The sequence below is a fragment of the Mesoplodon bidens genome, assembly GCF_964165515.1.
Source record: "Mesoplodon bidens genome assembly, chromosome: X".
Classification (NCBI taxonomy): Eukaryota; Metazoa; Chordata; class Mammalia; order Artiodactyla; family Ziphiidae; genus Mesoplodon; species Mesoplodon bidens.
In genome coordinates this window covers 33,000,636-33,020,687 of record NC_138163.1, presented here as the reverse complement: position 1 = coordinate 33,020,687, position 20,052 = coordinate 33,000,636, and the positions used below count along the sequence as shown (strand labels likewise).

The following is a 20,052-nucleotide window of genomic DNA, read 5'->3' as shown; positions in this document are numbered from 1 at the left end:
ACCTTCCCCTCCTTTATCCAAGACTCGAACTTCAACACTTGCCACTCTGTTTTGGAATTTACTTCCTGTCTCAGAGGAAGCAATGAACCCTTTCAAAGCCTTTCCTTCCACCTGAGATTCCGAAACATTCTCCAGTAGAGCCTTATTCCAGTCATTATATTCAGTTGTACTCACTCTTCAAATCCTTGGATTTGGTGTCTTTCTCTAAGATTATTGAAACTGTTTACTCTAAGGCAGTGGATCCTCATCTGAATGCACATTGGAATTCCCTGAGGAGATTTTTTTAATGCCTGGGACCCACCACTGAAAATTCTGATTTAATTGGTCTGAGGAGCAGTGTTGGCACTGGGATTTGTAAAACTCCCTAGGTAATTTTAATGTCCAACCAAGGTAGAGAATCTCTGGTCTAAAGTCAGAAATGACCTTCTAATTGCCTGTTTTATTGCTTTTTCTCAATTTTCATTCTATTTGTTGAAGTGTTTGACTATTTAGTCACATCTTCCCACTGGAAAGCCTCTTCCCTTAGCTTATGTGATACCACTTCCCCTTGATTCTTCTCTGACATCTCAAGACCAACTCTTTTCTTCTGCCCACTACTTTAAATTCAGATGTTTCTCAGGGTATTATATTTGGCTCTCTTTATTTCTGACTGTACATATTCTCACTGGATGATTTTTTTCTACTCTCACTACTTCAGAAACCATCTATTTCTAGATGATTACACACACACACACACACACAGTGACACCATTTCCTTGAACTTAAGATCTGAATTTGGAGCAATCTCTGCATACAGCAGTTGGATCTAATGTCAGACTGCCTGGGTTCCAATCCCAGTCCTATGACTTACTACCTCTGTAATATTGGGCAAGTTATTTAGCATCTCTGTGCCTCACTTTTCTCATCTTTACAATGGGGATAATAATGATCCCAACCTCATAGCATATTGGGAAGATTAAATAACATAATCCATCTAAAGTGCCTTACTCAATGCCTAGTGCTTAATGAATGTTAGATATTTCGCTTATAATCATCATTATCATTCCCCAAAGAGAGTACATGTTTCTAGCTTCTAGACTCTCATAATACTTTACCTACACCACTATTGCAACATCAATCATACTGCAGCACTGTAGCTGGTTTATACCTGCTTTCCTAAATGTACTCTGAATTCTTTGAGGGCAAAGATTGCTTCTTATTCATTTATATCTTCAGAGTTTAACACAGAACTTGGCACAGATAAGCAGACCACAGATAGGAAATAGGTTTCATCTCTCTTGCCAACTCTAATTGACTGACAATGTTTACATGGAATGCTGTGTTGATAAAGATGTGAGGCCGCAGTTGGGCTCAACAAGAAAGAGCACCACTGTTTGATCAGGGATGTCTGCCATGGGACAGGTAGAGAGAGCAGTGGCACAAGTGCCGCTGATATCCCATACCAGTTTTAGACGCTACATAAATAACTGTTTATTGATTAAGTTTTCATGAACAAATTATGCTGGCTGAAAGACATGAGCAAATTGGAGTTGTTGCTAAATAACTTACTTTTCTCTTAGAGTTTAATTTTTGGGGCAGTCATTATAGATTTTTATGCTAGAAACTTGTGACAACTAGAGGCATAACATGCTTACAGCATAAAATTCATCACAGGTGATCAAATGCTGTTGAAATTTTCATTTCATAGGCCTTGCTACATTATATTACACCTGACATCTGTGATATTTACCACATAAATACAGATTCTGAGGTTGAGTTCTTTCAAAATTTTTGTAGGGACTGTTATCCAAACTGTTTAGACATCAGCCAACAATAGTTTATACTACTGCTAAGTGTTTGAAATAAGAGTCAAGAAATGTGCTTTTCAAATCTGGGCTTCTGTCTACACCTTGAACCCACAAGTGGCAATACTGTTTGAGCAGCTTCTGCTGTGGGATGAAGTGGCTTATTAGCCAGGGGCAATTAAGAGGAAAATAATAGTCACTTGTGCCCATTTGTTTCAAGATGAACTGCATTCACCTAACAAAGTACCTGGAACAGTTGACACTAAATGAATGTTTGATGCATAAATGAGTAACTGAAAAAATGGATGGATGGATAGATGGATGACAGATAAGCTTTGCTCCCATGTAATCTTGGTAAATACAGATTGGCAGTTTTCGTTTTTATCCACCAGATGGCGATAATGTGAGATTTAGGTTTAGGTTGTAATACAGAAAGCAGAAAACAACCAAACAAACAAAAACCATAGTAGGAGAAAGAGAAGCCACAAAAGAGACGTTAAGAAGGGAGAAATGAAATGTCTGTGTCAGCTGCAGTATCTCAGGAGTCTACGATCTTCTGGGATTTGTAATAGGTCCTCCCTATACCTTTTTTTATGCATGGGTGACTTTCATTCATAATTACTTTTCAGTAAAACGGCTATACTCAAAACTAATCTTACCTGTTATAAAAATTATAGGGCAATTCTCATAACTAAAATTATTATCCTTGATTTATATATCCATATTTTTTTCCATTTGTTTTTTACTAATTTCTTAGTTAACGGATGCCTCCCTTGGAAGTGAGGCTGCTTGGGAAGAGTTGCTAGCCTGTGTGCCTCCAGGAAATGTACCCCTGCTATTAGACCTATCAAAAATCATATAAAGTAAGCTTGCCTAAGCCTCATTCATCCTATTAGCAAAGAATTGTGAATAATATTAGATTAGTGTCCAACTCTTAATTCGAAAGTTTTTGGAAAATAAGAAAACCAGTTTTAAAATCCAGCACTCTGTGTACATGGTGGAGGGGGGATTCTGCTTTCTTGGCAAATAAAGATAAGAATATGAAGATACTGTCAAATGGGATCAAGTATTTCCTCTTATTAGTGTTTCCCCCCAACAAGCCCTGAATTGAATGACACAGTAACTTCCCTAAAAAGTGGAAAACAACAAACAGACTCAGGAATATTTCATTAAAAATTACATAGCATACCATCTACCCTTTACTAAAGAAAATCAGAACAGAAAGCCTTTTTAAACCTCCTAAACCCTTGGTCATCGGAACACAAAGACGTTGACAAGGCTTTTAGGGAAGGAAATGAAGGGAAACTAACAATTACTGAGTCCCTAAAAACTTTCACATTTATGATCACAATTAATCCACATCACAACCTCATGATGTACATACGAGAGTCACAGACTTGATTTCCAAACCCAACTCTTACTACTTCTTAGCTGCAGAAACTCGAAAAGTACTTCTCTCCAAGCTTCAGTTACCTCATTGGTAAACTGGAGATAACATTTCATATCTCATAAGGCATGCATGAGCAGTAAATTTAAGCATGTAGCAGAGTCCTGGAACAGAGCAGGTACTCTTCAAGTTTTATTATTATTATTATTACTACTTTTATTTTTATTATTGTCATTATGGTGTTGATGATGATGATGATGATGAAGTCAACTTCGCAGTGAACTTTACAGGCTCAGAGGGCTAAAGTAACTTGCTTAAGGCTGTACAGCTGGTGAGCTTAAAAGGCATCTAGCACAGTGTCTGTCACTGGAGCAGGTGCCCAATCAACACTATGTTACCTTTCTTCCTTCCTATCTTAAAACTCAATGATTTTCTGAGAATTTTACTCCTTAAAAATGTCAGGCTCACCTTTAGCTAGGTTGATGCAAGATGCTACCATATATTTGTGAAAATCAACATTTTTTTTTACACATAGGTAGCAATATATGGACTAGAACAACAAAGAGGATTCCAGACTTCACAAAAAAGATGATCATGGGACCCACAATTTTGCCTAGTGTAGGTTAATTCATTTCTCCCCCAAAGAGGCACATATTTTCCTTCCTAGGTGTCTCTAAAGATCATGAAGTCAGTGGCAAGAAGACCCTAAGTTTCTAGACCTTCACCTCCTGGATCTTTATATTTTACATAAGTCAATATAGCAAAGGATGGTGCTAGGTAAAAATTTAAAAAGGTTGAAAACATGTTTATTTCAGTTCATGACAGAATCAGGTTTTTGTCCTTGACTATTTTCAGGTCTCACTCTACACATTCTACCTGGGTAATCTCATCCATCCCCAGGCATCTCCTACTATAAGAAACCTGTGAATTCAAATCTACTTATATCAACAGTCCAGATCGTTCCTGAACTCTAGGCACACATTAACAACTGCTAGACAAGAAAATCCACCTGGATGCCACCCAAGCAACTTAAATTTAACATGTTCAGAAAGAAACTCATTCTCTTCCCTTCCAAACCCACTCGTATTTTACTTCTCTTGGTAAATGGATCGCCATCCTCCCAGTTTTCCAACCTTGAAATTTAGTCATCCTTGACTCTGTTATCTCTTTCAACCTCGACAAGTAATCAATTACTCTTATCAATTCTACCACACTAATACCTCTTGAATATGTTTCTTCACCTCTACTGATACAGCCAGAGCTTAGACATTCATCACCATTCTTACCCTGGGCTAATTCAGTTCCTTCATAGATTGTCTCCCTGCACCCAATTTCCCCCAATTGCAATCAATCTTCTATACGGCTGCTTACACATCTACAATTCGCTTCTACAATTATCATCCTAAAAATTATAATTCACCATGAAATTCTCTATCACTTAAAAGCTTTTAAAAAAAAAGTTTAAGGAAAAAAAGGAACTCCTAAATTGGGCATGCAAGACTTTTTGTCATCTGGCGCCAAGGCACCTCACTCTTTTCATATTGAAAGTTTCATCATGCTAGGCCTTTTCACAGTTTTATGCTTTTGCACCTGCTAATCTACCCTCTTGGAATGTCCTTTTCCTAGTAAACTCTTATTCAAAGGTTAAGACCTTGATCAAATATCACCTTTCTATGGACCCTGACTCACCCATGTACTTCCATAGCACTTTATCTGTAAAAGTACTTATTACATTTAATTGTAATGATTTGTTGGATATCTATTTTCTCCACCACAATATGAGTTTCCTACAAGCAGAAACTATCATGGTCATCTCCATCCCCAGCATGTGACTTGAGGCCTAACACACAGCAAGTGCTAAATAAAAAATTAATGAGTAGAGAGCACTTCAAGATGGTGGAGGAGTAAGAAGTGGAGATCACCTTCCTCCCCACAAATATATCAGAAACACATCTACATGTGGAACATCTCCTACAGAACACCTACTGAACGCTGGCAGAAGACCTCAGACCTCCCAAAAGGCAAGAAACTCCCCCATGTACCTGGGTAGGGCAAAAGAAAAAACAGAGACAAAAGAATAGGGATGGGACCTGCACCTCTGGGAGGGAGCTGTGAAGGAGGAAAAGTTTCCACACACTAGGAAGCCCCTTCACTGGTGGAGATAGGGGGTGGGCCGGGGGGGTGGGAAGCTTCGGAGCCACAGAGGAGAGCACGGAAACACGGGTGTGGAGGGCAAAGAGGAGAGATTCCCGCACAGAGGATCGGTGCCAACCAGCACTCACCAGCCCGAGAGGCTTGTCTGCTCACCCGCCGGGGCAGGCGGGGGCTGGGAGCTGAGGCTTGGGCTTCGGTCGGATCACGGGGAGAGGACTGGGGTTGGCTGCATGAACACAGCCTGAAGGGGCTAGTGCGCCACAGCTAGCCGGGAGGGAGTCTGGGAAAAAGTCTGGACCTGCCTAATAGGCAAGAGACCATTGTTTCAGGATGCGCGAGGAGAGCGGATTCAGAGCACCGCCTAAACAAGATCCAGAGACAGGTTCAAGCCACGGCTATCAGCACGGGCACCAGAGACAGGATGAAATGCTAAGGCTGCTGCTGCAGCCACGAAGAAGCCTGTGTGCAAGCACAGGTCACTCTCCACACCTCCCCTCTGGGAGCCTGTGCAGCCCGCCACTGCCAGGGTCCCGTGATCCAGGGACAACTTCCCCGGGAGAGCACACGACACGCCTCAGGCTGTTGCAAAGTCACACTGGCCTCTGCCGCCACAGGCTCGCCCTGCATTCCATACTGCTCCCTCCCCCGGCCTGAGTGAGCCAAAGCCCCTGAATCAGCCGCTCCTTTAACCCCGTCCTGTCTGAGCGAAGAACAGACCTCAGAGGGTGACCTACACACAGAGGCGGGTCCAAATCCAAAGCTGAATCCCAGGAGCTGTGCGAACAAAGAAGAGCAAGGGAAATCTCTCCCAGCAGCCTCAGAAGCAGCGGATTAAATCTCCACAATCAACTTGAGGTACCCTGTATCTGTGGAATACCTGAATAGACAACGAATCATCCCAAAATTGAGGCGGTGGATTTTTGGAGCAACTGTAGACTTGGGGTTAGCTGTAAACGACTCACTAGTTTCTGATTTTTTTGTCTATCTTAGTATAGTTTTTAGCGCTTGTTATCATTGGTGGATTTGATTATGCGTTTGGTTGCTCTCTTCCTTTTTTTAAATTACTTTTTAAACTTTTGTTAAATTTTAATTATTTTATTTTATTTCTTTCTTTCTTTCTTTTTTTTTTTTTTCTCCCTTTTCTTCTGAGCCATGTGGCTGACAGGGTCTTGGTGCTGCAGCCTGGTGTCAGGCCTGAGACTCTGAGGTGGGAGAGCTGAGTTCAGGACAATGGACCATGAGAGACCTCCTGGCCCCACATAATATCAAGCAGTGAGAGCTCTCCCAGAGATCTCTGTCTCAACAGTAAGACCCAGCTCCACTCAGCGACCAACAAGAACCAGTGCTGGACACCCCATGCCAAACAAATAGCAAGACAGGAACACAACCCTACCCATTAGCAGAGAGGCTGCCTAAAACCATACTAAGGTCACAGATAGCCCAAAACACACCACTGGAAGCAGTCCTGCCCACCAGAAAGAAAAGATCCAGCCTCATCCACCAGAACACAGGCACGAGTCCCCCCCACCAGGAAGCCTACAAAACTCACTGAACCAAACTTACCCACTGGGGGCAGACATCAAAAACTATGGGAACTAAGAACCTGCAGCCTGTGAAAAGGAGAGCCCCAAACACAGTAAGTTAAGCAAAATGAGAAGACAGAGAAATACACAGCAGATGAAGGAGCGAAGTAAAAACCCACCAGACCAATCAAATGAGGAGGAAACAGGCAGTCTACCTGAAAAAGAAATAAGAGTAATGATAGTAAAGATATACAAAATATTGGAAATAGAATGGAGAAAAAACAAGAAACATTTAACAAGGACCTAGAAGAACTAAAGAGCAAACAAACAATGATGAACAACACAAAAAATGAAATTAAAAATTCTCTAAAAGGAATCAATAGCCGAATAACTGAGGCAGAAGAAAGGATGGGTGACCAGGAAGATAAAATAGTGGAAATAACTACCACAGAGCAGAAAAAAGAACAAAGAATGCAAAGAATTGAGGACCATCTCAGAGACCACTGGGACAACATTAAATGGACAAACATTCGAATTATAGGGGTGCCAGAAGAAGAAGAGAAAAAGAAAGGGACTGAGAAAATATTGGAAGAGATTATAGATGAAAACTTCCCTAATATGGGAAAGGAAATAGTCAATCAAGTCCAATAAGTGCAGAGAGTCCCATATAGGATAAATCAAAGGAGAAACATGCCAAGACAAATATTAATCAAATTATCAAAAAATAAATACAAAGAAAAAATAATGAAAGCAGCAAGGGAAAAACAACAAATGACATACAAGGGAATCCCCATAGGGTTAACAGCTGATCTTTCAGCAGAAACTGTGCAAGCCAGAAGGGAGTGGCAGGATGTATTTAAAGTGATGAAAGGGAAAAACCTACAACTAAAATTACTCTACACATCAAGGACCTCATTCAGATTTGACGGAGAAATTAAAACATTACAGACAAGCAAAAGCTAACAGAATTCAGCACCACCAAACCACCTTTATAGCAAATGCTAAACGAACTTCTCTAGGCAGGAAACACATGAGAAGGAAAAGACCTACAATAACAAACCCAAAACAGTTAAGACAATGGTAATAGGAATATACATGTCGATAACTACCTTAAATGTAAATGGATTAAATGCTCCAACCAAAAGACATAGACTGGCTGAATGGATACAGAAACAACACCCATATATATGCCATCTATAAGAGACCCACTTCAGACCTGGGGACACATACAGACTGAAAGTGAGGGGATGGAAAAAGATATTCCATGCAAATGGAAATCAAAAGAAAGCTGGAGTAGCAATTCTCAAATAAGACAGAATAGACGTTAAAATAAAGACTATTACAAGAGACAAAAAAGGACACTACATAATGATCAAGGGACCAATCCAAAAAGAAGATATAACAATTGTAAATATTTTTGCACCCAACATAGGAGCACCTCAATACATAAGGCAAATGCTAACAGCCATAAAAGGGGAAATGGACAGTAACACAATCATAGTAGGGGACTTTAACACCCCACTTTCACCAATGGACAGATCATCCAAAATGAAAATAAATAAGGAAACACAAGCTTTAAATGATACATTAAACAAGATGGAGGTAACTGAGATTTATAGGATATTCCATCCACAAACAACAGAATACACTTTCTTCTCAAATGCTCATGGAATATTCTCCAGGATAGATCATATCTTGGGTCACAAATCAAGCCTTGGTAAATTTAAAAACGTCGAAATCATATCAAGTATCTTTTCCAACCACAAGGTCACGAGACTAGATGTCAATTACAGGAAAAAAACTGTAAAAAATAAAAACACATGGAGGCTAAACAATATGCTATTAAATAACCAAAAGATCACTGAAGAAATCAAAAAATACCTAGAAACAAATGACAATGAAAACACAATGACCCAAAACCTATGGGATGCAGCAAAAGCAGTTCTATGAGGGAAGTTTATGGCAATACAATCCTACCTCAAGAAACAAGAAAATCTCAAATAAACAACCTAACCTTACACCTACAGCAATTAGAGAAAGAAGAACAAAAACCCCCCAAAGTTCGCAGAAGGAAAGAAATCATAAAGATCAGATCAGAAATAAATGAAAAAGAAATGAAGGAAACAATAGCAATGATCAATAAAACCAAAAGCTGTTTCTTTGAGAATATAATAAACCACTAGCCAGACTCATCAAGAAAAAAAGGGAGAAGACTCAAATCAACAGAATTAGAAATGAAAAAGGAGAAGTAACAACTGACACTGCAGAAATAAAAAGGATCATGAGGGATTAGTACAAGTAACTAAATGCCAATATAATGGACAACCTGGAAGAAATGGACAAATTCTTAGAAAAGTACAGCCTTCCAAGACTGGACCAAGAAGAAATAGAAAATATAAACAGACCAATCACAAGCACTGAAATTGAAACTGTGATGAAAAACCTTCCAACAAACAAAAGCCCAGGACCAGGTGGCTTCACAGGCGAATTTTATCAAACATTGAGAGAAGAGCTAACACCCATCCTTCTCAAACTCTTCCAAAATATAGCAGAGGGAGGAATACGCCCAAACTCATTCTACGAGGCCACCAACACCATGATACCAAAACCAGACAAAGATGTCACCGAAAAAGAAAACTAGAGGCAAATATCACTGATGAACATAGATGCAAAAATCCTCAACAAGGAGCCTGTGCTCCACAACGGGAGAGGCCACAACAGTGAGGGGCCCGTGTACCAATAAAAAAAAAAAAATTCCTCAACAAAATACTAGCAAACAGAATCCAACAGCACATTAAAAAGATCATATGCCATGATCAAGTGCGGTTTATCCCAGGAATGCAAGGATTCTTCAATATACGCAAATCAATCAAAGTGATACACCATATTAACAAACTGAAGAATAAAAACCATATACTAATCCCAATAGATGCAGAAAAAGCTTTCAACAAAATTCAACTCCCAAAGATGATAAAAACCCTCCAGAAAGTAGGCATATAGGGAACACACCTCAACATAATAAAGGCCATATATGACAAACCCACAGCCAATATCGTTCTCAGTGGTGAAAAACTGAAACCATTTACTCTAAGATCAGGAACAAGACAAGGTTGCCCACTCTCACCACTTTTATTCAACATAGTTTTGGAAGTTTTAGCCACAGCAATCAGAGAAGTAAAAGAAATAAAAGGAATCCAAATCAGAAAAGAAGAAGTAAAACTGTCACTGTTTGCAGATAAAAGATACTATACATAGAGAATCCTAAAGCTGCCACCAGAAAACTACTAGAGCTAAACAAGGAATTTGGTAAAGTCGCAAGATACAAAATTAATGCACAGAAATCACTTGCATTCCTATACACTGATGATGAAAAATCTGAAAGAGAAATTAAGGAAACACTCCCATTTTCCACTGCAACAAAAAGAATAAAATATCTAGGAATAAACCTACCTAAGGAGACAAAAGACCTGTATGCAGAAAACTATAAGACACTGATGAAAGAAATTAAAGATGATACAGACAGATGGAGAGATATACCATGTTCTTGGATTGAAAGAATCAACATTGTGAAAATGACTATAGTACCCAAAGCAATCTACAGATTCAATGCAATCCCTATCAAACTACCACTGGCATTTTCCACAGAACTAAAAAAAAATTTTCACCATTTGTATGGAAACACAAAAGACCCCGAATAGCCAAAGCAATCTTGAGAAAGAAAAATGGAGCTGGAGGAATCAGGCTCCCTGACTTCAGACTATACTACAAAGCTACAGTAATCAAGACAGTATGGTACTGGCACAAAAACAGAAAAATAGATCAATGGAACAGGATAGAAAGCCCAGAGATAAACCCATGCACTTATGGTCACCTTATCTTTGATAAAGGAGGCAAGAAAATACAATGTAGACAAGACAGCCTCTTCAATATGTGGTGCTGGGAAAAACTGGACAGCTACATGTAAAAGAATAAAATTAGAACACTCCCTAACACCATACACAAAAATAAACTCAAAATGGATTAAAGACCTAAATGTAAGGCCAGACACTATCAAACTCTTAGAGGAAAACATAAGCAGAACACTCTATGACATAAATCACAGCAAGATCCTTCTTGACCCACCTCTTAGAGAAATGGACATAATAACATAAATAAACAAATGGGACCTAATGAAACTTAATAGCTTTTACACAGCAGAGGAAACCATAAACAAGACAAAAAGACAACCCTCAGAATGGGAGGAAATATTTGCAAATGAATCAACTGGCAAAGGATTAATCTCCAAAATTTACAAGCAGCTCATGCAGTTCAATATCAAAAAAACAAACAACCCAATCCAAAAATGGGCAAAAGACCTAAATACACATTTCTCCAAAGAAGATATACAGATCGCCAACAGACACATGAAAGGATGCTCAACATCATTAATCATTAGAGAAATGCAAATCAAAACTACAATGAGGCGTCACCTCACACCGGTCAGAATGGCCGTCATCAAAAAATGTACAATAAATGCTGGTCGGGGTGTGGAGAAAAGGGTACCCTCTTGCACTGTTGGTGGGAATGTAAATTGATACAGCCACTATGGAGAACAGTGTGGAGGTTCCTTAAAAAACTAAAAATAGAACTACCATATGACCCAGCAATCGCACTACTGGGCATATACCCTCAGAAAACCATAATGCAAAAAGAGTCATGTATCACAATGTTCATTGCAGCCCTATTTACAATAGCCAGGTCATGGCAGCAACCTAAGTGTCCATCGACAGATGAATGGATAAAGAAGATGTGGCACATATATACAATGGAATATTACTCAGCCATAAAAGGAAACGAAATTGAGTTATTTGTAGTGAGGTGGATGGACCTAGAGTCTGTCATTCAGAGTGAAGTAAGTCAGAAAGAGAAAAACAAATACCGTATGCTAACACATATATATGGATCTAAAAAAAAAATGGTTCTGAAGAACCTTGGGGCAGGACAGGAATAAAGATGCAGATATAGAGAATGGACTTGAGGACACGGGAATGGGGAAGGGTAAGCTGGGACGAAGTGAGAGAGTGTCATGGACATATATACACTACCCAATGTAAAATAGATAGCTAGTGGGAAGCAGCCGCATAGCACAGCGAGATCAGCTCGGTGCTTTGTGACCAGCTACAGGGGTGGGATAGGGAGTGTGGGAGTGAGACACAAGAGGGAGGAGAAATGGGGATATATGTATACATATAGCTGATTCACTGTGTTATACAGCAGCAACTAACACAACATTGTAAAGCAATTATACTCCAGTAAAGATGTTAAAAAATAAGCTTATTGAGTAATAATAGGTTATTAAAAGGAAATGAGGATGACATCTTTAAGGACAAACTTCTCTCGTCTCAAAATTCATTTTGATCACAATGCAGAGAGACAAAATCCGAGGCTGGCTAGCTCTTTACATTGACTTAATATAAAATTGCTTATACTTTTAGAATAAACTGTCACCAGAAATACGTTCTTATTTAAATTCACAACATTATTAGGTCAAGCACTCTACACTCCAATTCCATAAGCCACTAGTCTCAATTGTAAGTTCATATTCTGTAAAGACAAACTTAATAGAGAAATATTTTAATGGTAACTACACATTTCTTAAAGCATAATAGAACACCCCCAAAAAAATTCCCATAAGAAGACATTTTCCAATTTCCAGTTACGCAGAAGAATAAAATTACTCATAACAAAGTTTCAGTCTTTAGCTGAATAAATAGGGAAGATTAAAATGAATTACTTGAAAAGACAGATATAAGACCTTTAGCAAGTATGTTAAGAGCTAAAAAATGAGTAACATAGTTAATATAGACATTTAGTGTATATCTAAATGTTGGTATGAATATCTTAAATCTGTGGCTCCATTTAAAGTTTTTCTAACATAAGGTTCCAATGCTAATTAGAATACAGCAATTTTCATTTGTAATAACCACACTTTACATGATTTGTTGTGGTCCCTGAGAATTTGCCTTTCTAACAAGTCTGTGGGTGATGCTGTTCCTGCTGGTCCAGGGTCCATGCTTTGAGAACCACTGATCTAGATAATCCAATTAATTTTTTTTTAAATCTCAACACAGACTTATTCTTTTCTTAAAAAAGTAACCTGTGCCAATGTCAGTATCTTTTTTTCCCTGTGTAGTTAAAATAGTCTAATACCGTGTATCTATCAATTGAAAAGAAATAAGGAAATAATATTTCTATCTACCTGTTTTCTATTTATTAGAAACTGTCTTGTCAATCCATAATTGAAAAACCAAGGCTGTCCAAAGGATATGCCCCACATTATGGCTGTGGTAGGAAGGGGTCCAACCAATTCTTACCTTCCCTTAGGACTGTGTTGCACAAGGTTTCAGCATTCTGTGGACAAACTTTCTCGACCTTTGCTTGGTAGTCCCCACTAACCTTTTTAAAGCTCTTTTAGATGCCCAATATTTATTTGAGACTTTTGTCCCATATAGGCAATGGCTTGAAAAGCACTTAGCTGTTTACTTTTCATCTTACTATAAATTATTTATCCTTCGGTCTGTAAATGGCTATTTGTAGGATTAGACAAATTTTGAATGCTCTGATAAGAGGATTGTTGCATCCAAATTCATGCACAATTGGACAACCTCAGCTGGATTGGCATATGAAACAGATTCACTAAGCATATGTAAGTAGCGCGAATTATTAACCAGTTAACATCAGCAAATTTGTTTTTGAAACCTATGTTTATGTATACAAACATTCCCTAATGAGAAATAATATTAGCTATAAAAATCCAGTAAAAACATACCTTGAGTAGATTTCTCTACTTCCTTCCTCTTCCTACTCTGGCTATTGTAATTCATCCTCAGCTCTTGGTTATACTCATGCAGAGTTTCTCTGGAGTTGTATGACTGCCTTGGTTTTCTTCCATCTTCACTCTCATCGGAAGAACTAGTATAAGCTAGGTCCATTTCATGCTTGACTTTTGACAGAGGCTGATAGGGTTTGCAGTCTGTTTGCTCCATCTCTGATTAAGCAAGCTCAGTTTCATGAAAAAAAAGGAACTCCTTTAATGTAAGCAGTCCTGAAAGAAAGAGGGAAAAACACAAGTCTTAGATTTGTCCTTTTGTGAGAAAATGCATCTGGCCGATGCACAATTGGTCCTGATAATACTATCAAAGGAGGGGAGCAAAAGACAAACTAGATGACATGAAGCTAGCCGGAGGCAATAATAACACTGTGTTACACGCATACCTTGTCAAGCAGTTAGGATTAAGCTGGAGGTAGCAGTATTAGAAAATACTCAAGGTGAAAGAGAGCCTTCAAAAATATTTGTATTGAAAGGCAAATAAAGGACAGCGTTGCTCTATGGTGTGTGCATGATTTTAATGTTAAAGTCTGTGGTCAGATTAAAAAAACATGATAAGACTTGAAAGTGGCCAGAAGTACAAATATTAACCCAGCACATCCTACATCTGAAATGAAAACTGGTAAGAGAACTACATTCAGAAAAAAACACATACTTGCCTCTGGTTTAATATTGCATTTAAGAAAGGGGCTCTGAGGAAGAGAATGATTCTGAGTTAGAGAGGCTCATGAAATAAAGTGTCCTTAAGGGGGACTGAGCTCTCTGTGTTCATACTGTGGCTTCTGCGCCTCAGGCTTGCAGAGCATTTTTAATGAGTTAGGTGGTGGTAAACTTTTGTTCTTCATAGTACCGAGAGGATATAAACAACACTTCTGGTGAGTATACTGGTGTAGGAACAGCAGGATCTAAATTGGGTTTAGAAACAGAGATTTAACACTTCATGATAAATCACGGAAAGAACCCCCCTTCCCCACAGAATGCTGAGCTAGGAGCCACTAAGGCTCTTAAGACCCATAGAGGCATTATCCACCTTACTTAGCCCAGAGTGGTTTGAGAAGATCAAACGCCACCTGAGATGTCAAAGTCCTCTGAAAAGTTTAAAGTCCTGTCAAAATGTCCTTATTTTCATTCTCTGCATTATTTTATCATCATTTTCATCCACTGTTGCAACTCTGCAACTTGGTCCTTTCATACAATGTTAAAGAAACCTAGCTTGAAACCAAATAATGCCATGATTTTATTTTGCAGTGAAAATGACACCCTTATTCTTCTTCAGCTCTTCACCATATGCATTGTCAAAGAAATCTTCAGGCATCTAGATAGTGGCTCCTTTATCATGTACAGTATCTCACTTTTTGGAATTTCTATTGCATGTACAGAAAAAAGAACACTGAAATCACTCAATAAAGCTCATCGATTGGCTGATATGCATTCAGTGGTACATAATGCTTCGTAGTAATGAGCAAAGTTTCACCAGTTGAAGCCTTAGTTCCCTAACCAGGTCCTTGAAGGCAGACTCTGAGTCTTATTCCTCTTTATGTCCCCCATACCACTTAGCACTACCCTAGGCACATACATAGTAAGAACTATTTAACTCCTGAATCTACCAATTCCATTAAGTGGCCCACGGAGACACCTAGCTTGGTTGAATTGACAGCAGAGTTGAGCATCCTTGGAGAGAAAGCAGATAAAGTATTATAAATGAATATATACTGATGATTCGACAATAATCTAAGCTCATGCCATCTCATGGCTTCACATACTGACTATATACTCACAGTCCCCCAATCTGTAGCTCCAGCATAGGTCCCTCCCCTGAGCCATAGACTTGAATATCCAACTGCTTACTCAGTGTCTCTACTTGGATATCTAAAAGGCATCTCAAACTTACTATGTTCAAAACTGCTTCCCTTCCCAAAACTGCTCCTTTCATAGTCTTCTCCACCTTGGCAAATGGCAACTTCATTCTTCTGTTTGCTCAGGCCACACTACTTGAAGTCATCCTTGATTCCTGTCTTTCACATCCCACATGCAATCCATCAGTTCATCCTGTAGGTGTTACCTTTGAAATATATCCAGAATCCAACAACGTCTCTCCACTTCCCCACTACCACACCAGGATTATTGCAGTAGCCTCCTAATTGATCCGCTGCTACACCATCAGTCCCTTATAGCACGTTCCCCACACTCCAGCCAGAATGAAGCTTGTAAATCTAAGTCGTATCATGTCTCTTCTTGGCTCAAAAGTAGCAATGGCACCCTATTTCCTTTAAAATAAAAGCTGAAATTCTTACAATGACCAAGTAGCAATGGCACCCTATTTCCTTTAAGATAAAAGCTGAAATCCTTACAATGACCTAGGTGGACCCCTACAATGTCCACCTCTCCCTCCCCTAACATCTCCAAACTCATCCTCTGATATTTCCCCCATCTCATGCACTCTAGATGTATTAGCCTTCTTGCTGTTTCCAAAAATACCAGGCACGATTCCACCTCAGGGCCTTTGCAATCTCTCATTGTGAACCGCTGAAAAGTATCATTTCTCATCCTCCTTCCTGTCTTTCATAGCACTTGTCACTAAATGATATACTGTATATTTTGTTTATTGTCTGCCACCTGTCTCTCCCCTCTAAAATGCAACCTCTATGAAGGTAGATATTTTTATCTGTTCTATTCATTCCTATATCCCCAAAATGAGCACAGTGCCTTGCATATAGTAGACCTTTGATCAATACCTGTTAAATGAAGTGAATAAACCATTGCCAAGACTCACAAGAGGGGCCAGAGAGAATATAGAAATGAATAGGCCATAGTCTCTGCCCCCAAGGAACTCACAGTTGTTATGTAATATAAGTGATAAATAAACAACTCTACTACAAAGCAGAATGAAATGACTCAAAAAAAAAAAAAAAAAAAAGACAAAGTAACGTTTGAGCACCAAAGATGAAGATATTGGGAAAGGACTGCTTATTTGTTCATCACTAACACCATCACCACAACCACTGAAATTCCATTGAGCCCCTAAAGCCAATTTTAATCTCTTTCTTCTTAGGTTCCCATAGCATATTCTTCAGAAAGTAAACAGTTGCCTGGATTTTAGACCTTGACTTAGCTACAAACAGTGCAAAGTGAGAAATGTACCAATAGCAGACTTCCCGAGATGCATTGTTGCAGCTGAAGATTGGACTTTCACCCAGAAAAGGAGGCATCAATAAAATTCACTTCACTTCATTGTAACCAACACATACAGTTCTTTGTTCATTAAAGACTGAAAGTTTACTGAGCAGGGGTGGAGAGTTATTTTCCACATAAGGCCATTGATAATGCAAAAATATCAATCAAGGACCTTATAATTAAAAATAACAGTAACATGCTTGATAAAATGTTATCATAAGGAGATAAATAGATATTATTTTATTTTCTAAAGCACACTTCCGATCTCTCACTTGCTCTTTCAGTAAAATCTTTGGTTCACTCTGCTTGGGATTAACACAGCAGAGGTATGGCCAAAATAATGCTCCCTCTTAAGCCTCAGCTGGTTATAAATTTACACCACTCGAACCTGACAAGTTAAATTTAAAAATGAAAAACATCTCACTTCTAATGCCTAACGTTGTGCTTTAGTTACTATGATTTATCATGTTAAAATCACCTGTATTTTTATGTATGGAAATCTAGACATTCTTCTTTCCCTCAGTATGTGTACTTGCAACATGAAAATGAGATGAGAAGAGAGAGAGAGAGAGATTCCTATAGCCATTCTGAACCATTCTTGAAGTTCTAATCACAGCTATTCACAGCTATAATCATTGAGTGTCCCTTGGAAACAATCTTACACCACAAATTGGTAAAAACCAAGAGAAAATAATCTTTCCCTGTTCCCTGGCCCTCAACCACAATTTCTTATGTTAAAATCTACGTCAGTGGACAGAGATGGCAGAAGATATACTCCAGCTCTCTTTAGACACATGATACGGAGGCATACATAATCGTGTGCCTAGAGCTGTGAAAGTATACAACTGTGAGATTTACCAAGGTCTTGAGAGACAGAGCTTGACGTTACTCAAAACTAGTTCACCTTTTGAAAATAAAAGTGGTAAAACATTAAGAAAGAGATTAATATTTTAAATGTAACAAAGTTTGAAAACACAATAATTCTGAAAAGATGCTGTTCTAAATACTCTAAGGTAAAGAATAGGTTCATATCTGCTTAACTGACTTTTTCATTCAGTGCCTGGAGGTCCACTGACAAGCCAATGTCATTTAGACACGATGATGACATTATCAACTCGTAGAAAAACCAAAGGTACATATAATGCAATTCACATCAAAATAATTTTTAATTTCTCTATTATTTTGATAATGATAAACTTTTTTAAAAAAGCAATTGTGTAGGTAAATGCATGCTGCTAATGTAACAGAGTAAACAACAAAGAAGTCAATTATCTTTGCTACTGCAGAAGATCCATTCAGATAGATCACATAGTATAAATTCAAATGTCACCACCTGTGGTTTACCCTCATGTTTTCCACTTTCTACTTGCTAACAAGATAAACTCCAAGGTGACTTCAGAGGAGACCCAAGGAGGTTTTATGTTTATTTCTTTAGTCACATAAGGCTATGGAGAGACAATTTAGTATGGGGAAATCACTGGCCTTGGAATGGCAGGATTATCACAACAAAAGCAGCAGCTGCCCCAGCAGCAGCTAACTCACAGCAGTTACCAGGTATCAGGTCTACCAGACACTGTTGTAAATGCTTTTCATATATTACCTCTTTTCATTCTTATAGCACCCTATGAGGTAGGTACTACTTTTATACCAATTTTATAAAGAAAACCAAGGAACAGAACAGTTAGGTGACTTGCCCAAGGTCACACAGCTAGTAAGCAGGAGAGCTGAGATTTCAATTCATACAATCTGTCTCCAAAGGCCACACTCTTGATCACTATTCCACTTTGTCTTTCAGAAGAATATCTGGAATACTGGCCTAAGGTACATCATCTTCCCTCTCTCGGGGCCTCTAGTTTACCTAAATATAAAAGGAGATTAGATTATCTCAAAGAGCTCTTCCAGCTCTAAAATCCCATGATTGTATATGAAATTGAAGGGAAGCTTAAATTGATTGCCCCCCAAAATGGTGGGTATATTCAAAGCCAAGTTTACATTATTTATCACTCCTCCTCCTATCAGCTTGCCTTCCTTTCTTTCCCCTCCCTTTTCCCAACCCTTCATACTCATTCCAATCTATTATAGGGTAGTTTAAGTAAAATACTGCTTTTGAATCCGTGGGTCTGTGTATACATCTATGCATTGAGGATAACCTCTCTTCCTCTTCCTCTATTCCTGTTACTTTCTTTCCATATCTTGTTCTTTATCATATATGGCTGCCCTCTCAAATCGGAAAACAGACTTGTCCTACTCATAGCAACTGTTGGGGCTTTCACCAAAAAGGCTCACTCCACCCTAGAAAAAAAATTAAAGGGTACAGAGCATATTGCCCAAGGAAAACAGGCCTTCATAGCACACCAGACAAGACCAAATGAGGCCACCAAGTACCTGGAGAACAGCTAGCAAAAGGGGGATCATACTCTTTGGAATTATTACAATAATTTCCCTTAATAAGGACCTTTTATTTTAATGCAGATTGACTGACTCAGAAGACATTGGACTTAGGAAGTAAATGTGAATTCTTGGCTGATTCTTCTCTCACCTGTCTGTTTTTCTTAAGAAACATTTAAGTAGTGAACTGTTGGGGGGCGGGGGGAAGCTTTAAAAGTAACATGATCACTTGCATCTTTGCAAAATTGAGGGAGGAATCTCCCCCATAATCCTACCAGCCTGTAAGAGTGACTGCTGTCATTCTGGCCCATTTCTTTACAGTCATAATATACACATTTTTTTTTCATGTTGTTTCCTTCACAGTAGATGTTTTTTGCATGTTTCTGTAGAATTTGTGTAACCATCATTTTTAATAGCAGTGTAGTGTGGATGTACCGTAATTTACACACCCATTCCCCTATTATTGGGTATTTATATTCTTCCCTTTCTATTTACAAGTATTCTAACTGGAGTCAAATAAAAATAACATGAACATCTTTGATATTTTTTATTATTTCCTTAGGGTAGATTCCAAGAAGTTGAATTAATGAGTCAAAAGGTTTGGAGGATTATAATGATTTACCCTGCTATTAGCAATGTATGGGAACACTCTCCTTTTGCTGTACCCTTGTCAACTTTGAGTATTAATTTTTAATGTCTACTTGAAATAAGTAAATTAAAGGTATCTTCACTTTTACTTTGCATTTCCTTGATTATTAGTGATGTTGAATATTT

The 20,052-nt window shown here is 38.5% G+C and overlaps 1 protein-coding gene across 3 annotated transcripts in view; it reads right to left on the bottom strand.

Moving 5' to 3' along the window:
* Positions 1-13,873, bottom strand: part of TENM1 (teneurin transmembrane protein 1) — a gene marked incomplete at both ends in the record, with an annotated part of 588,520 nt that extends 574,647 nt beyond the window's left edge. For all 3 annotated transcript variants that reach the window (XM_081221281.1, XM_081221282.1, XM_081221283.1), the window contains one exon: positions 13,657-13,873. In XM_081221281.1, the coding sequence (XP_081077407.1) occupies positions 13,657-13,873 (217 nt within the window). The remainder of the gene's footprint in view (positions 1-13,656) is intronic.
* Between the last annotated feature and the right edge of the window lie 6,179 nt (positions 13,874-20,052).